We start from the raw sequence: 19,091 nt of genomic DNA, 5'->3' as shown, positions 1-19,091 counted from the left end.
TGGCGAAATACAGAAACGGCTGTGAAACAACCAAATAACAGAAGGATATACTAGACCGTTCTTTAACGCCGCTCTTTTCTCTCCTCATCTTTTCTCTCCTGCAGTGAATTCCAGATCGTCGTCCTCCAGCAAGTACGACCCAGACATCCTAAAAGCAGAAATATCCACAGCCAAAAGTCGGGTGAGAGCCTCTCCTTCCTGTCTCCACCTCGTCTGACTGACACCTCATCTTACTTATTGGAAATGTGTCTCATTAGGGCTTCAACTAAACTATAGTTCATCACTGATTAATCTATATATTTCTGCTAATTAATCAATATAAAATGTCAGAAACAAATGAAACGTGTTCAGTAGGAACCAATGTGCTTTAGACATAGAGCGACAGAGGGGCTAACGCATTGTTGATTTTAGATCTTTTCATGGAATTTGTTGGCGATAACAAAAGAAAATGAATTATCAGCAAGCCAACACTAATATTTCTTCTCATCTGTGTGTCTCAGGTGAACAAGCTGAAGCGGGACCTGGCCTCTATGAAGCAGGACCTGCAGTACAAAGAACAAGGCTTCGAGACCCTCAAAGAGTAAGTGTTGCGTCCCGCCGTCCTCACACAGATACTCGTGTTCAGCCTCTCTCTCTGTTCACGAGGTATTTGTTCCTAGAGTGAGCTTTCCCAGCCTCCTCCTCCTCCTCCTCCTCCTCCTTGAACTCTCGCTGAAGGACATTTTGACAGGTATATCGCTCTGACGGCCGACTCTGGGATTTGATCCTCACGCTTTATGCGACCACCGGCCTTCCTAATTTAATTTGACGAGCAAAGCAAGACAGTGAGAATCTGACTTGAATAGCAAGTGTATGTGTGACCTTCCCTTCTGTCTTTACAGATTTATCTTCTGCCTACAACACGCGTTTACTGAGTGTCAGGCCTATCTAAAGTCATCTCCTGGGTTCATGTAGTATAATGTATATATATTAATACATAAAAATGTATCTCTTCAGCAAGTCCTTTACAGCTCCTTTCCTTTCCCCCTGACAATTTATGTCACATCTTTCTGTTTCAGCCATCAGTCAAGACTAAGCCAGTGTTTTTTTGACAGTTCTAAAAAAGGTCTCCACTGTAGAGTTGATCATTGTGAAATTTCCAGCATGGTATTCCAGTGCGGACGGGGAAAATGAGGTTTTGTAAAACCATGATGCAGGTCGGGTCTGGATCTGTGTGGCAGTGAAGTGAAAGCCCCCTTTAAGCACAGACTGCTTATATGAAGTGGAATTAGTCTCTGCGACGTCGCCCATTGGTTTGTGGACCGCCGTTTTGAAGCGTCGACTTCGGCATTTTGGCCGTCGCCATCTTGTTTTTGTTTTTTTTAAACCAGAAGTGACAAGAGAGGAGTGAAGCTAAGTGCAGCCGAACGCCGAATTAGACACTTTTAGGCGACCAAAATGTCACAGTTAACTTTCACAAACTGAAAACACACTGTGAAAGTGTCACAGTACAAAAACACGGGCAACTCCCAGACAACAACAACAACAACAACAACACCACCGCGGTAGCGACCTGTCAATCATTAGGTAGCGACACCCTGCTTTATGGTCTGTCTGACTCTAAATGGACCATGATTCACTAAATGAACTTCATGCTGTATTGAAGAAGGCTTGAAACTAGAGATTGAGACCATAAACTCATGTTTACAATGTTTACTGAGGGAATAAATCAAGAGAGAAGTAGAGTCATTTTGGACTAGACTTCTATACAACCAGAGGAGTCGCCCCCTGATGGACACTAGAGAGAATGCAGCTTTAAGGAACTTCCTCATTGGCTTCCCTTTTCAGAACCGAAAGTGGCCGACGGTTACGTTCTGAAAGACTTCCATTCATTCTCTTTGGCATCACCTATGTCGGTAATTGCAAGTGTGTTTGTGGATCTCTCTTCCCAGACAGCGCTGCTTGTGATTACATCCTAATTATTGGGCGTTCAACGCTCAAAAACTCTTAACTGCTTATGAATGTAAAAATGTGTTTTGAGTGACAGCGAACAAATAACACACCTACTGTCTTCAGATTTTTGCCAAGTCATGGTTGTCCCACTTAAAACCAGTGAGAATAGATGCAGATATCTGTCACGTTCAAAGTTTGACAGAAAAAAAGACTCAAATGTTCACAGTAAGAACCTGAAAATAAGCTTACTAGACCCGTTTCTGTCTTCCCTAACTCTGTCTGTAAGTCATTTAAATGTCAGTAAGCCACAGCTGATGCTCATTGTCGGACAACAAAGTAACATCTGATGGAAGTTATGTTCACCCGTGTATGAGCTGTTATCAAATCAATGTTTTGTGCCCATTCACTAGCAAAACATGTCAATGAGAACGGGTACATGTGACAGTATTAAAACAAACGTGATCAGGACGAGGTAGAGCGGGTTTAGTAGAGGTTTCATCAGCTGGGACTTGGCTCTTATCCACGGTTTTGATGTTTGCTGACAGAAAAAGGATGAAGATGAAGACATAAAGTTATTAGCTGTCTTTTTGTTTTTCTGAAAAAAGATCTTAATCTCCACACGTAAAAAAACACATCTTGGCCTTTTTGAAATTAGCCGTATTTTAACGTGTTAACGTGTTTCTACTCCGCTCACTCTCATGGTGCTCTTTCTTCAAAACTCTCAACCCAGCTCATATCCTTCATTTGTCTCATCCTCATCTGCGACACGATCACTCGTCAGAGGAATGTCTGTGTACCGTGGAAATGAAGGATCCTGTTAAGCGGTGAATGGGTTTGGTTGAACGGGTGACAGTTGGTTTGAAACGTCCGTGCAGTGGACTTGCTCATCGCCTCAGTTATTGCCTCGGCACTATCGCACATTCCATCCGATCATTAAACACTAACAGCTCTATAAAAGCACCAGTGCAACAACCGGCTGAAGAATGTGGATTCTAAAGGGAAACTCCCCGTCTATCTGACCTGCTTCCACTCCTCAGAATAACAAGTGGGTTTGTCAGAAATGTGCAAGGTGTACCCGTGAAGCCATTAGTGGGGAATGTCGATTTGAAAGGGATTCCTTCTTCCCTTTGTTCTTTACATCAGACTAAAGGCTGATTTGACTTTGTTTTCTATTATTTGCCACGTTGGGAAGTTGGCATGCTAAACCGCCGTCGGTTGACGGTGAATTGAAAAGGAATGTCCGGTCCGCTTGTCTTCAGCGCGCGGCACAGCGAGAGTGTCTGAAGAGTAGCTGAGGCAGAGCGGTCGGACGGCATTCCTCCGCGACTTTGCTCTCCTGTTACAGTCATCGGACGGCATTCAACAACCAATCGCTGTTTGCAGAAATACGAATAGGCTTAGGCTGGAATGCAGCCGGGCATTTCTGCTCCTGTTAAGACTTTCACGAAATAGTGGAGCATGAGAGCCGTGCCGTTGTCTGCTTTGTAGAACAGAAAAGTGACGATATAATACACTGCATGGACAAACGCTTCAATGGGCTTTTGTCCGGGTCTGTGTTTCTAGGTTTGGGTTATGTTCCTTAAAGCGAATGTAGGAGAGAAAAGCTTTAGACCGGTGGTTCCAGGAAGGCTCTTTGTCTTTTTGTTTGTAATTTAGCGGATCATTTTATTTTAATTCTATAGCACTTCAGAAACAATTGGTGGACATATACAGAGGGTTCACGAGTAGACATCTTTCTTTCTGGGGATCAAACTGCTTCAAACTTTGTGGCGACGGTTTGTGTTTATCCCTTTTTCTTTTTTCAACATCCCAATATATAGCTGCAGGGATGATGCGTCTTTTGTAGGCCAACCCGGAAGTTGGCATCGCGCTGGTTCCCCCTCATCTGCATGTACTTACATACTTTTAAGGGAGGTAGGTGTATCGCGCTTAACTCAAAAGCCCGCCCACTTTCTAGCGGTCCAATCGAATGCTGAGGATTTGATGATTTATATCCCTCTTGTAGTTGTAAACCACTCAACTGTTTAGTGTCACCGTGGAATAGGTCACAGCACAGAAGCTGAAGATGCTCTCACTTTGAGCCTGATTTCAGGGATCTAACCAGAAACCCATAATAACACATCGACTTTTTTGAAGTTAAAAAAATGCTCACTCACTTCTGGGTTGTAGGACATCAGTGCTGGAACTTTTTAAAAATCTCAGGAAATAAACCTGACGATGGTTTTTAAGGGTGGAAGTCCCGGGAGTTTGAAACCAGGCAGGGAGGGTCTAACAGAAGATGGATGCTTCTTTTTTGATCTTGACCCACACTAGAGATTAAAAGTCAGCATATCTCACTCAGCACCCACACAGGGAGGGATTCTGTGTTCTAGATAAGGACACTTAAGAAAAGGCAGATGTTGACCATGAGACCATGACTCTACCTGGCAGTAGAACAACAGTACGGTTACAGTGTGGAACTTTTAAATTGTTGTAACGTTTCAGCTTAGTCAGTGTCTCTTAAATGTCTCTCTTGTTGTTGGAAAGAGGTCATTGTGATTGTAATTATAAAAAAAAAAAAGGGTCATAACACTGTTTTCTCTCAACATAAGTCGGTGTTTGAGAAGGATTTAGTGAAGGATTACTTGTTCTTTCTGCCTGTTACAGACAAGTGCCTCTCTCTCTCTCTCCCTCCCTCACTTCCTCATTCTCTGTGTACCTTGTTTTTTTCCCTCTCTCTCTCTCTCTCCCCCTCTCTCTCTGTCCAATCCTCCCTCCCCCTCTTCCCTCTCTGAAGAATGTGAAAGGACCTGTTATTCAGATGCATGCATGACTTGCTGATGACAGGGTTTACATAGCTGCTGCTGCCTCCGTTGGCTGTTTCCTGCAGCGACTCTTCTGACTCTTCTGGATCTAAGTGAGGGTTACGAGTGCCGCGAGCATTTAATCCTGTACTCAACCTGGTGGAGAGCGTCACCGCGGCCCGGGCCATTGTGTCAACACATTTTAACCGTGAAATGAACTCTTAGCATGTTCCGTTTCAGTTGTTGCTGAGTCACCTCCTGCTTCAGGCTGCATGCACACCTGTGCTGTTCAAACCGCTGAACTCACACTTTTAGTTGTTCTCACTAACCGTTGCTTCCATACGCGAAACGCGGTCGATACCAGCTGACGTGATGGAACATTTAAAAGTTGCCCAATTGTAACACATTACCGAAGACCTCTCCATGTGGGTCGGAGGGCCAAGGCAACACGTTTTGTTCTTTTCTGTTTCCTGGCACCAAGCTACGCTGCTGTCGAGTTTATTCATTCAAACCGGTGGATGGAAACGTGTCTTATTCACATTTCTGTTTTACAACATTTTACAATTTCCCTGAAAATGTACCACGACTATTAACGCGTTCCTCGCTTTTTTTTGTCAGATACAATTAAGAAATAGTCATTTCAGTGTCACTCATTTTGTACTAGTACCTTTATGCATGTGAACCGTCTGTGCAGGTCTGAAAGAAAATCTCAAAATGCTTTGAAATCGGGTGTATTTTCTATTTCCTGCGGTATCAAGTAATCTTAGTTATAATATTTTTTGTTGAGATGTTACATCTATACACTGACAGAGGGATTGTAAAGACATTGGATTGTGCTGCAGGAAGTAGCTAGTAACTTGGAAGCTCATCCACTCGAAATGGATAAATGTCAATTTTAGTAAATAAATTATGAACCTAAATGAATGAACTATGAATGGATCATTTTTAAATTAATCCATCCATCCGTTTTCTGCTGCCTCTCCAGGTCCAGTTCATGTTCATTAAATGAACGATGTCATTAGGACTCATTGTGATCTGCCTCCAGGATGAAAGAATGTGATGAAAACGTTGTTAATCTGGGGTTTCCATCATAAATTCATATGATGACAGGTGTTAAATTGCATTCTATGTATGTTGACAATACCTTGTCACACATTCAAAATGATTGCAGATAGAAGGCAAAAAAAAACAACCAGTTAGAAAAAGATGCATTTTTAAATCAGCCCTGCAGTGGAAGCTGATTGTGCTGCCGTCTGCAGCTCATTAACATTCTGGTTTCGGTGCTGAGGCTGCAGCTTTCCAAGCTTTGGCCCATCAAGGTATTGTGAGTCTACAGGTTTTGTTTTTTTGTATTTCCCCTGTTGGAGGTATACTAGAAATCAGCTAGTGCAGCGATGCATTTAGGGGAAAACAAAGACGTGCGTGTTTGATGGCGTGTTTTAATCGCAGTATAGCGTCGCCGACCTTCTCTGGATAAACCCGGACATTATTTCCTCAAAGAATTTGTAAACACGAGCTCAAAAGAGCGGCTTGGAAAATACGCGTGAGGAAAAGTGAACGGCCGTCGAAGTGCCCCGTGAGCGAGTTCCTTCCTACGTTTCCAGTGAATCCTGCAGAAGCAGAGGGCTGAGTTTACCCCGGACAGCTTCAGTGTAACTGGATGAAAATGAGTCAAAGTGCTGCTGTAGTGTGTGTGTGTGTGTGTGTGTGTGTGTGTGTGTGTGTGTGTGTGTGTGTGTGTGTGTGTGTGTGTGTGTGTGTGTGTACGCTCAGCATTTTAGTGAAAAGCAGCTAATTAAGCGTTAATTACCCGATCGTCTGTCCCGAGCAGCTGACAGTGAACGAGGTGATCTGGGGACATTGCTGACGGGATGAAAACCCCTTCAGCTACTTACATCATTCTGACTCGTCATCCAAACTGACCTTCATGTATCCTGCCTCTCCCTCTCTCCCTCACCCCCTCCCCTCCCTTTCTCCTGACCTCCAGGATTGACCAGAAGGTGTCCAACAGCCCATATGGCTACAAGCTGCAGGAGGCGCAGACCATCCTCAGCGAGGTCCGCTCCATCCGAGACACCATCAGCTCCGGGGAGAAGGAGAAACAGGAACTCATGCAGGTAAAAATCACATTTGTAATGCAGGGAACAAACCCAAAAACTCAAAATCACAGCAGGGCCCCGTCATCATGTCCATCTTTCTCTACACAAATGATTAAATATCGCCGTAGTCGGCACAACCGACTTCTTGAACGACGGCTACAAGGTCTCTGCTGCTCCACACTTTGGGGTACATTTATTTCACTGCATTTACTTCTCATCCCAGGTATGAAATAGTCCATAAATCCTCTTAAGATTCAAATGTGGCAAGGACCAGAATAAACAAAAAGGCTCTAGCTTACTTACTCCAATATGGAGTCTGCAGTGAGGTGCAGTATAACTCTCATTGTGGCAGGCAGTGATCTGTGACCAAGAGTAAGAATAGGAAATGAACACTGAGGCGAGGAGATGAGGGCTTCGGACGACTCCCAGGAGAGTCTTTACGCGCGTTGGAAACCCTTTACGTGATATTGCTGCGAGAAAAGCGGCAGATGCACTAAAAGTGATTTAGTGACCGGCCTAAAGTAGCTGAGGCTGCAGGGAGGCAGGTGGTGTTTTAGTGTCGTTGTGATGACAGCCTGTCGAGTTCACTCGGGAGAGGGCGAGGGGGGCCGCGTTTGAGAGGATCGGTTTGAGACGAGTTTTCTGGAAAATGAAAACTATCTTTGCTGATGATGGCGACATTTTATCAACTGTGAGGTTTTCCTTTTTCCGTCGCGGTATAAACTCTTGAGTACCTCTTGAGTGGAAGACGGTGAGTTAGGAGCTGCGATCACAGGCTGACGGCCTTTATCTCTGTCAGTGCTGGTATTTCAGGTGACACTGTGTCTCAGAAACCGCCAGTTTGAGCTTGGATTTAAGGCTGCTCCCAGGCAGCATTTTGACACGTCTGTATTGGGTTTTTTTTGGTTAATTATTTTGTCTATAAAACAGCGAAAACCTCCCATCCTAGAGCCCAAGATGACGTATTCAAATAGTCTTGTTTTGTCCGACCAGCAGTCCAACACCCTAAAATATTTCCCAGACAATATCCACTAATATAAAACAGAGAAAAGCAGCAAATCCTTCTTTTCAAAACTGCTCACGGTTGCAGTTGAAGTTCCAAATATGCTCCGTTTGCATGAACGTCTCTCCTCCACTGAGCTCCTGTCTTCCACATGCAACATTAGTTTCCCCCTCAGTTTCATGACTCCCAACCTTCCTCTGCTCTCTTTTGTTGTGTGTGCGATTGACAGCATTGCAGTGCAGCGTTAACTCCATATTTCCACCGTGCATCAAAGTTGCATGATGGGACTTGGAGTTCACCGGCTGCAGTTAACGAGGGGAGTGTAGACGAGCATTAAAATCGGTTTTATATACGTTGGGGCCCCCATGCAACGACGATTAGTTTGTCTCTAGTTTGCAAATAACCCATTATTATAATGCCTCGAGGTTCTATAAAATATTTGTCATGTTTCTTAACGGTGCAGATGTTCTTTGATGCTCCAGGCACCAACGAGTCTGCAAAGCAATAGAAAACGTTTTTTACCATTTGACCATTTTAGACTCCAGCGTTGACAATATTCCAACATACGCCCCCATACGTACATATAGAATTATAGATATCAGGTCTCGTCAGGCCGTTCTGGCTGCAGATATGTTTGTCTCATATTGGTTTGGAGGTAGAGGGAGGAGGATGTGTTCAATAATACATAATCTGCTCTGTGGACTCTACTCTGCCTCCCTCTCTCCCCCTCCCTCCCCCTTACCATCTGCAGCTGACAGCTCAGTCTGTGTGTCTGTGAGATCGTCTGTTCACATATGTGTGTGTGTGTGTGTGTGTGTGTGTGTGTGTGTGTGTGTGTGTGTGTGTGTGTGTGTATGGCTGTGTTGTTGTTTTGCACTTCTTAATGCTTGGTTGCATGAAGTCAGAGTGATGACAGCTAGAGAAATGGAGAGAGGTGTGTGTGTTCTTACTGACGGCTACAGTTTTGAGCTGAAACAAATAATTGATTAGTCCAGGCTCCCAGACGTATCGGACCGTTTACCACTACACACCAGACCCAACTCCCCCGAGTGGCACTTTCCAGATAGCGACAACGAAACCAGCGAAGGAGCCGCCTCGTCTTTGGGACCGTGACCTTAAACCCCAGATTGATGTAGCCAGCCTGATAACTTCTTTACATTCTGCTGGAAGCGGCGCCGCTCGGCTCCTTTTCAGGGTTTGACTCTGAACTGTCGGCGCCGGCGTTGTCACTTTTCAACCTCATAGCTTTTTTTTTTTTTTTTTTTAAAAGTCCTCCTCATTCTGCTGCGATCAGCGACCGAGGAGTCCGACTCCGACCGCAATTTCTAAAATATTTATCTGACTAACAACTCATTTCTACATCAGTGTAATGTATAATATATAATATTCATATATAATAAATACCTATTAAGGCCTGTTGGAGTGCAATTGTTGGGTCTCTTGCGTACCACCAGTGGGACGAGCGCCACAGTTTTAGACTAATTGATTGTTTTTTCAATTTTCAAGCAAAAAAACATCAAACTCTCTCTCTCTCCGGCTTCTCAGTCGTGCATCTTTTCTTCATCCCATGTGACGATAATCTGAATATGTCTTTTGGGCTTTTTGGAGTGTTGGTCAGACGTGTTTTCGACGCGCTGCAGCAAACAAGAGGACCATCCCTTAAATTGAAATGTTGTGGGTGATTCACACAGGAAGTGATAAATGAAGTCCACTGTTTACCAAAACCTCGAGAGGAATTGTAGACGTGACGAGCGCACGGTATATCATGTGCGGGTATTAAAATCTTTTAAATATAAACATGCTGTATTTAAAACATTCCGTTTCTGAAACGTTGCTCAATCAGGAGAGAGTCGGCGGAGACATCATCAAAATACTTTTAACACTACCGTTACCAAAGAGCTGGTTTGTTTGTTTTCTGCCCCATCTGAAAAGCGGAGATAAGGTGCATTCCAGCGCAGGCGTTAAAAACGAACCGCCGAGTCACAGAAGATATATTCGTCACGGCTGTAAAGATGAAAGGACGACTGCGGCAGCCTTTCGCTGCTGCTGCTGCTGCTGCTGCTGCTGCTGCGTCACTGTAACAAATGGCGAACATGGAGCCGACACGGAGCGGGTGGATCTTTTACACCTCACGGTTCTGTCATGTTGCAGACGCTCTTTGTCCCGAGCCGCTCTCAGTTCGGGACAAACTTCATAGTTGACTCTCTGTAGCATCAATTCCCGAACGATCAGACAAAAAAGATCGGTGTGCTGAGGACGAAATGCTCGATTCGGAAAACAATAAGCCATTTACGGTGCTATAAATATTGTACAGTATTTTATTGACATGTTTTTGCTCTGTTCTGGCAGTGCCCCAGCTCATTCATGTTGTGAAACCCCTGTTCTTTCCTCCCTGTGTTCGTCCAGAAACTGGCCGTGTTGAAGGACAGTTTCCAGCTGGACTCGGGCTCCCAGCAGGAGCTGTGGGGCAGCAGTCCCTCGCTCGCCAACTCCGAGCTGTCCATCCCACGGCTTTACTCCGACGCCGGCTCGCAGACCGACATCCCCGCTGAGGTGAGTTCACTTTTTATCACCACGGAAGAGAAGTAGCAGCTTTAGGAAAAAGCCACAAAGAGCCGCAAGGTCTGGGCTTTTGGTCTGGACTGAAGTAGTCGGCACAAAATTCAATGGAGTCAAACAAAAACAGCAGTAGCATCAGAAAGTCTACCACCTGTGTAGAAAAGAGCTACCGAATTGCAAGATCTCAAGCCCATACTAGTCGACCTTTGCGTTATTCCGACTACTTTTTTTTTTATATTTTGGAGACTTGAGCGATCTTCTTACTCGTCTTCATGCTCTATCACTTATGGCCGCTCTGTTCAGAGGATGAGGTCAGAGCGCATGTGGAGGTTTTGGAGGAGACCGGCGGCTTTGAACGAAGCCTGTCTTTTCACAACCACTTGCTCACTATCACTGCTGTGTTTTGGTACATTTTAGTTTTTTTACACCTGATGCGAACCGTACACATGTACCATGCTCGAGACAAAACTTGGATCCTGGGTCCCTGATGTGAAAGCCTAATTCATAAATTCATAAATTTGACTTATTCAATATAAAACGTTCCTATACAGCTGTCCCCGAGGTTGTGAACCACTGGATTAAACTAGCTGTAGATAAATTAGTTAAAACTAGCTCCACTTACAGTAAAGTGCTGTTTACATATTGATTTGTCAGAATTAGCGATCTAATAATGTCATCTTTAATAATATATTATACTAATGTGATATTTTAAATGCAGGATGACTTGTTTTTGGTGCTTAAGTAGAGCATTGGTTCATGACTTGATGCGTGCGATCACTGTGTTCATGTTCCGTTTGTAGTTCATGACGAGCACCAACAAACTGGCAGAGAAGGTTCGTGTGAGTCTGAAGTACGAGGAGGCCAAGAAAAGGTACTTTTCTTTTTCAGGGTGGAGAGACGTTTGTGTGGAGTCGTGTGTTTTTTAACCGCTCACTTATGTGCCTTTTATAATGGAAGCTTTATGACTGCTAATAGAGCTAATTGATTGCTTCAATATCAACCAAGTTTATCAGGTTGATCAGAGACAAGTAATCAGTGGTGGAAAGTAACTGACTACATTTACTCAAGTACTGTACCTAAGTACAATCTTGAGGTACTTGAGTATTTCCACTTTCTGCTACTTTGTACTTCTGCTTCACCCCACTTCGGAGGGAAATATTGCTTCTTTTTTTTTTGCTCCACTTCATTTGATACTTTCCATATTCAGATTAATTATACAAATTATAATCAACAAGTACAATGTGATGTAGTATTACAAGTTAAGACAAGGGGGGAATTCACAAGCTAGAAGTATATAAAGTAATAAAAATGAGCTCCGCCTCGACCAGCTGTGTCATTAAAGTGATAAACACATTAATTCATCAATGATTGATATCATATAATGTAATATTTATCATCCTTAAATGGTTTATTCTGCAAAATGAGTACATTCTTTTGATAATGTCCATATATTTTGATGCCAATACTTTTATTCTTTTGCTAAAGACATTTTTTTTTCTTCCCGCTCTTCTCTCTTTGTTTGCTCCTCTTCGTTCTTCTCTCCCGCTCCACACCTCATGTCCTGCACCTCCTCCTTCCCTTTCCTTCCCTTTCCTTTCCTTTCCTTCCCCTCGCTCTCTTCAGGATCGCCACCATCGAGGTGCAGATCGCCAAACTGGACAGCGAGGCGTGGCCGGGCCTGCTGGACCCGGAGCGAGACCGCCTCATCCTCATCAACGAGAAGGAGGAGCTGCTGAAGGAGCTGCAGTACGTCAGCCCCCGCCAGCGGCTGCAGCCCAACGACGCCGAGAAGCTGGAGTCGGAGAAGAAGCGTCTGGAGAGAGACCTGCAGGCCGCCAGAGACAACCAGAGCAAGGCTCTGACTGAGAGGTGAGAGGAGAGGAGGGGGGGTCTCTCTGGAGGGCCGGGACACTAAATAACAGTTACAAATACATCCACGTAAACATACACACCCTAAATAATCATCACTCAAAACAGGAGTGCAGTAAAGACACATTCTGTCTTCGGATGAGAGCAGAGCTGACATTAGCTGTCAGTAAAATCCAACAACAGCTGGACCAGTTCCTCTGTTTTTATGCTCTGAAGCTGGGCTGAATAACGGCGTCATGGAGAAGGTTGGAGCAGGTGATGACAGCGGTGTGATGAGTGTAACTGTGGTCGTTATTGTCTCATCTGCTGATGAAACCACTGACCTTCTACTTCTGGTTCACTCCTTTGGCCTTTAGCCCTTTAGAGACGTCAAACCTCCCTCATGATTATTAAGAGTTAGAGACGAGCATGACAGTGAGCACAATGAGCAGCCTCTCCTCTCCTCTCCTCTCCTCTCCTTTCCTTGTTTCCTCTCCCATCCTGTCCTGTCCTCTTCATTCCTTATTTCCTCTCCCCTTCTCCTCTCCTCCATTCTCATCTCTTATCCCCTGACCTCCGCTTGTCTCCTCTTCTCGTATCCTTTCCATATTTCTTCTCCTCTGCTTGTCCCTCTCTCCTCTCTTCTCCTTGTTTCTTCTCCTCTGCTTCTATTCTATCCTGTCCTCTCATCTCCTCACCTCTGCTGGTCACCTCTCTTCTCCTTGTACCCTCTCCTTACTTCCTCTTATCTCCTCTCCTTTCATTTCCTCTCCTTGTCTCTTCACCTCTCTTCTCCTGTCCTCTACACTAATCTCCTCCACTCTCTTTCCTTGACTCCTCACCTCTCCTCACCTGTCCTCTACCCTCCTCTCCTCCTCTCTCTTCTCCTTGTCTCTTCACCTTCCTCTCCTGTCCTCTACCCTCATCTCCTCCTCTCTCTTTCCTTGACTCCTCACCTCTCCTCTCCTATCCTCTACCCTCATCTCGTCCTCTCTCTTCTTGTCTCTTCACCTTCCTCTCCTGTCCTCTACCCTCATCTCCTCCCCTCTCTTCTCCTTGTCTCTTCACCTCTCCTCTCCTGTCCTCTACCCTCATCTCCTCCTACTCTCTTCTCCTTGTCTCTTCTCCTCTCCTGTCCTCTACCCTCATCTCCTCCTACTTTCTTCTCCTTGTCTCTTCTCCTGTCCTCTACCCTCATCTCCTCCCCTCTCTTTCCTTGACTCTTCACCTCTCTTATCCTGTCCTCTACCCTCATCTCCTCCCCTCTCTTCTCCTTGTCTCCTCTCTTGTCCTCTCCTTGTTTAATTTCCTCTCCTATTGTCACCTCTTCTTGTTCTCTATCCATGTCTCCTCTTCTTTTCCAGACTTCTACACATGTTCTCTCTATTCCTGCTCTCCTAACTCTTTTATTTCTCTTATCCTCTTTACTCAGCTTTTTAGCACTTTCTCTTTTCTGAAATAGCAGTAGGCAGCGAACCAGACTCACCAAGATCCCGCTCGTCCCCCCCGCCCCCCCTCTAACAGGACGCCTGTTATTCAGCGTTCAGGTCGGACTCTACCTGAGCTCAGTCTCTCTTTGTGTCTCGTCTCCTGTTCCTGTAACCTGAGAGGCTGCAGAGCCTGGTCACAAAAAGAACCTCTTGTAGTCTGCCTACACACACACACACACACACACACAAGAAATATGCAGACACTCATGTATTCAGTGTCTGCAGGTTGTGAAGATGTCAAATGCCCTATAAATCAGTGTCTTTGAGTACAGCACAGTCTTTAATTTGTTTTAGAAGTTTTAAAGTTCACCACTCGAGCTCACGGATGTCTTATCAGAGATGTGGTCAATAAAACCTCCTCTCAGGTTTGGCAATGTGTGTTAGGTTAAAATGAGAATTGCTTTTCTTAAAACAAGAGAACGTGGATCCACTTGAGTTTTAGATCTATTGACACACAGACTGAGACCTGTGACCCTACCTGGCCCAGTTAGACCGAGTATCATTTGGGGCCTTCCGTACTTGGATCCCGGGTCGGTTCCTGATTACTATAAATACAGTGGATTGCACATATTTTCTTTACTGAGAACTTAAGCACACACTGCACTTAACTGTCATATTGTACATGTTTGTTATACTAGTTTTCATAGTATTGTTTTTGTATTTGTATTTGTAATTTTTCTAGTCTATTTACGTTCTTGACTTTTGCAGTGCTTTGACTGTATTTTTATTTCCTCTTAATATGTGTATTGCATGCACCAGACATCAAGGCTAGTGAAAAGATACTTTGCAATAAATTTGATACACACATACACACACACACACACACAGACATACACACACACACCAGCAGCAGCAGCAGCAGCAGCAGCAGCAGCCTGTAACCTGATCAAAGGCTTCCCCCTCTTTGGCCTGTTTCCACTCAAAACATGGATCATAGTAGCAGCTGTTAATGGACGGGGTTTCCTCCAAACAAAGCTCACGCAAACAAACGACACCGCCGTCACCTGAACACAAAGCAGCTGCTCACAATACCCGAAACACGTCGCCGCCGTCGCCTCACATTCGTTAACTTTTTTTTTTTTTTTTTTTTTTTCAAGCGCTCAACACCTCCAGCGTTAGCAGAGACGGCGGATTATGTTCAGTGTTTTTTTTAATTATTTTTTTTATTTTCCTCAAGGTGAAGGTGACTCATGTCCAATCTGGAAGCAGCTGACAAAGGATCTGATTTGTTTTCATTTCATTTCTTAAGATGATGTGAAGTAGATTAAGGCGTTACTTTACACCTGCAGGTGACTGAAAAAAAAAACCCGATATTAATATATATTAGACTATAAATATATTTATATATGTTGGTCATTTCAGACTGCGACTCCACTGCAAGAGGAACAAGCTGGTCAGAGAGCTGGAGGAGACGGTTCGACTGGCCTCATCGCTACATACTCAACTCAAAAGGTTTGTCACCTCATTTCTGCTGTTAATGTCTCAGAAGATCATCTCTGTTTATTACAACGCGGATGTTATTTTTGTAGTTGACCATCGGTTTTATCAGTTTTAATAACATTGTACTCCCTAAGTGTATTTCACTGACCTCGACTCTTCCTCGTAAAATGTTTAGGATAGAATGAAATAACAGTTCAGCATTTGCACTTATTTTACGCGGCCATTTATTTCATCCTTTTCTTTAGTTCAGCATATTTTCTTACGCGTTCGTTGACCGTCCGATGACTCACCGCAAAACAATCATCTAGTTTTTAGATTCAAAGCAGGCAGTCGAAGAGAGCAGAGCTTTGAAGTGAAGTGAAGTGGGAGGCTGAGAATTGAGAAAGTATTTAACCTTTAATGACCAAACATTTTCCTGAAGATGAAAGACATTTTGCTCCCATCGTCTTTTTGATTTCAGTCGTGATCGCGCCACAAATCTTAATTTTCCAGCCCAACCCGGATACAGCCTCAGTATTAAATTTTTTTTCCCTGAGATGACGCAAGGCCGCTGTAACAGCTGTACATGTTTAATATTCACGTTTAATATTTAACATTTAACAGTCCTGGATTTTAGGTTTAAACGAGGATGATCTGAAAGGTTGACAGTGTCGGGGCTTTCGCCGTGTCCTCCTCAGGCTAGTTTCACCCCCCCCCCCCCGCTGGTTTCTGTTCTCGTCTCACGGCTCGTTCATCCCGTCTGTCCTCCTCGTCTGATGGACATCAAAAGTGTCCCCGGCGGACAAGAAGTCTTTTTCTGTCTGCGCTAACGAGCCTCCCAGCTTTAATTAGAGAGCTGTGTATGCAGAGAGGGGAGGAAAGGAAATGAGAGGAGTGTAGAGGACAGTGAGAGGGGAGGAAAGGAACTGAGAGGAGTGTAGGGTACAGAGAGAGGGGAGGAAAGGAACTGAGAGGAGTGTAGAGGACAGAGAGAGGGGAGGAAAGGAACTGAGAGGAGTGTAGAGGACAGAGAGAGGGGAGGAAAGGAACTGAGAGGAGTGTAGGTGACAAAGAGAGGGGAGTAAAGGAACTGAGAGGAGTGTAGGGGACAGAGAGAGGGGAGGAAAGGAACTGAGAGGAGTGTAGAGAACGTTGAGAGGGGAGGAAAGGAACTGAGAGGAGTGTAGGGGACGGAGAGAAGGGAGGAAAGGAACTGAGAGGAGTGTAGGTGACATAAAGAGGGGAGGAAATAAACTGAGAGGAGTGTAGGAGACGGAGAGAGGGGAGGAAAGGAACTGAGAGGAGTGTAGAGGACAGTGAGAGGGGAGGAAAGGAACTGAGAGGAGTGTAGGGTACAGAGAGAGGGGAGGAAAGGAACTGAGAGGAGTGTAGAGGACAGAGAGAGGGGAGGAAAGGAACTGAGAGAAGTGTAGGTGACAAAGAGAGGGGAGTAAAGGAACTGAGAGGAGTGTAGGTGACAAAGAGAGGGGAGTAAAGGAACTGAGAGGAGTGTAGGGGACAGAGAGAGGGGAGGAAAAGAACTGAGAGGAGTGTAGAGAACGTTGAGAGGGGAGGAAAGGAACTGAGAGGAGTGTAGAGAACGTTGAGAGGGGAGGAAAGGAACTGAGAGGAGTGTAGGGGACAGAGAGAGGGGAGGAAAGGAACTGAGAGGAGTGTAGGTGACATAAAGAGGGGAGGAAATAAACTGAGAGGAGTGTAGGAGACGGAGAGAGGGGAGGAAAGGAACTGAGAGGAGTGAGGAAAGGAACTGAGAGGAGTGTAGAGGACAGAGAGAGGAGGAAAGGAACTGAGAGGAGTGTAGAGGACAGAGAGAGGAGGAAAGGAACTGAGAGGAGTGTAGAGGACAGAGAGGGGGGAGGAAAGGAACTGAGAGGAGTGTAGAAGATGGAGAGAGGGGAGGAAAGGAACTGAGAGGAGTGTAGAGGACAGAGAGGGGGGAGGAAAGGAACTGAGAGGAGTGTAGAGGACAGAGAGAGGGGAGGAAAGGAACTGAGAGGAGTGTAGGGGATGGAGAGAGGGGAGGAAAGGAACTGAGAGGAGTGTAGGTGACATAAAGAGGGGAGGAAATAAACTGAGAGGAGTGTAGGAGACGGAGAGAGGGGAGGAAAGGAACTGAGAGGAGTGAGGAAAGGAACTGAGAGGAGTGTAGAGAACGTTGAGAGAGGAGGAAAGGAACTGAGAGGAGTGTCGGGGACGGAGAGAGGGGAGGAAAGGAACTGAGAGGAGTGTCGGGGACGGAGAGAGGGGAGGAAAGGAACTGAGAGGAGTGTAGGTGACATAAAGAGGGGAGGAAATAAACTGAGAGGAGTGTAGGAGACGGAGAGAGGGGAGGAAAGGACTTGAGAGGAGTGAGGAAAGGAACTGAGAGGAGTGTAGAGGACAGAGAGAGGGGAGGAAAGGAACTGAGAGGAGTGTAGAGGACAGAGAGAGAGGAGGAAAGGAACTGAGAGGAGTGTAGAGGACAGAGAGGTGGGAGGAAAGGAACTGAGAGGAGTGTAGAGGACAGAGAGAGGAGAGGAAAGGAACTGAGAGGAGTGTAGAGGACAGAGAGAGGGGAGGAAAGGAACTGAGAGGAGTGTAGAGGACAGAGAGAGAGGAGGAAAGGAACTGAGAGGAGTGTAGAGGACAGAGAGGTGGGAGGAAAGGAACTGAGAGGAGTGTAGAGGACAGAGAGAGGAGAGGAAAGGAACTGAGAGGAGTGTAGAGGACAGAGAGAGGAGAAAAGGAACTGAGAGGAGTGTAGAGGACAGAGAGAGGAGGAAAGGAACTGAGAGGAGTGTAGAGGACAGAGAGAGGAGGAAAGGAACTGAGAGGAGTGTAGAGGACAGAGAGAGGAGGAAAGGAACTGAGAGGAGTGTAGAGGACAGAGAGAGGAGGAAAGGAACTGAGAGGAGTGTAGAGGACAGAGAGAGGAGAAAAGGAACTGAGAGGAGTGTAGAGGACAGAGAGAGGAGGAAAGGAACTGAGAGGAGTGTAGAGGACAGAGAGAGGAGGAAAGGAACTGAGAGGAGTGTAGAGGACAGAGAGAGGAGGAAAGGAACTGAGAGGAGTGTAGAGGACAGAGAGAGGAGGAAAGGAACTGAGAGGAGTGTAGAGGACAGAGAGAGGAGGAAAGGAACTGAGAGGAGTGTAGAGGACAGAGAGAGGAGGAAAGGAACTGAGAGGAGTGTAGACCCTCAAGTCCAATATTTAAGGTGTGTTTTAGGTCCTAGATTTGGTTTGAAGCTTTCAAATTGGCAGTGAACATCTCGCCTTCTGAGCCGGGATGTGGAAAAAGATAATTCAAAAATGACTGCTTCAAGGCTTCAAATGACTGCTTTTTATTGCATTTATTCATACAGCACAATTCATACGTAAAGGTTATTGAATGTGCTTTGCAGAATACATAAAACATACAAAATAAATGACAGAAATATGGACTCTTGAGACATTGCAGAACTTATTTTAAGAGAAATTATCTTTCTAAAACAATAAAATGGAAAAGAGAAGAGTGAACGACGTACGGAGGAGAGACGGGGGAAAGGAAACGAGTGGAAAGGAAAGTAAGAAATGGAGCGTGTGGAAGACAGAAGTCTGCCAGCAGTGTTGCTTCCGGCTTTTTTTTTTTAAATCTTAATTTGTCTTCCTGCTTCTTGCTTCTTCACATCAGCTGTCTTCTCTAAACCTCCTCTGTTCTCTCTTATTTTCTCTCACTGTTGTCTTTCAGTCAACTCCCTGTGAAGTAACAATTACAGCTATAAGAGGTAGTCGGTTAGTTCCTTAAATTCAAGCTAATCTTCCAGAGCAACTTAAAAGGACAACAGCATTGAAAAGCATTGACATGAATTTTCAAATTAAAAGGCTGTAATGTTACTTATTAACTGATTTTGTTGTTGTGGGCTGTCAGCAGACATTATACACCTTAAACCTGAAAGAGGGGATTGTCACTTCTGCTCGC

The 19,091-nt window shown here is 45.0% G+C and overlaps 1 protein-coding gene across 1 annotated transcript in view; it reads left to right on the top strand.

Moving 5' to 3' along the window:
- The window catches only part of wwc1 (WW and C2 domain containing 1), a 48,221-nt gene that overhangs the window by 13,947 nt on the left and 15,183 nt on the right, over nt 1-19,091 (top strand). Inside the window, exons 4-10 of the mRNA XM_068716650.1 lie at nt 105-181; nt 501-580; nt 6,703-6,832; nt 10,224-10,370; nt 11,177-11,247; nt 12,000-12,245; nt 15,077-15,166. Of these exons, the coding sequence (XP_068572751.1) occupies nt 105-181; nt 501-580; nt 6,703-6,832; nt 10,224-10,370; nt 11,177-11,247; nt 12,000-12,245; nt 15,077-15,166 (841 nt within the window). The remainder of the gene's footprint in view (nt 1-104; nt 182-500; nt 581-6,702; nt 6,833-10,223; nt 10,371-11,176; nt 11,248-11,999; nt 12,246-15,076; nt 15,167-19,091) is intronic.

Source organism: Cebidichthys violaceus, unplaced genomic scaffold, assembly GCF_023349555.1.
Source record: "Cebidichthys violaceus isolate CVI_PGR_0920_01 unplaced genomic scaffold, fCebVio1.0.p SCAF_20, whole genome shotgun sequence".
Classification (NCBI taxonomy): Eukaryota; Metazoa; Chordata; class Actinopteri; order Perciformes; family Stichaeidae; genus Cebidichthys; species Cebidichthys violaceus.
The sequence above is the reverse complement of the archived record's forward strand: the minus strand, read 5'-3'. Positions and strand labels throughout refer to the sequence as shown.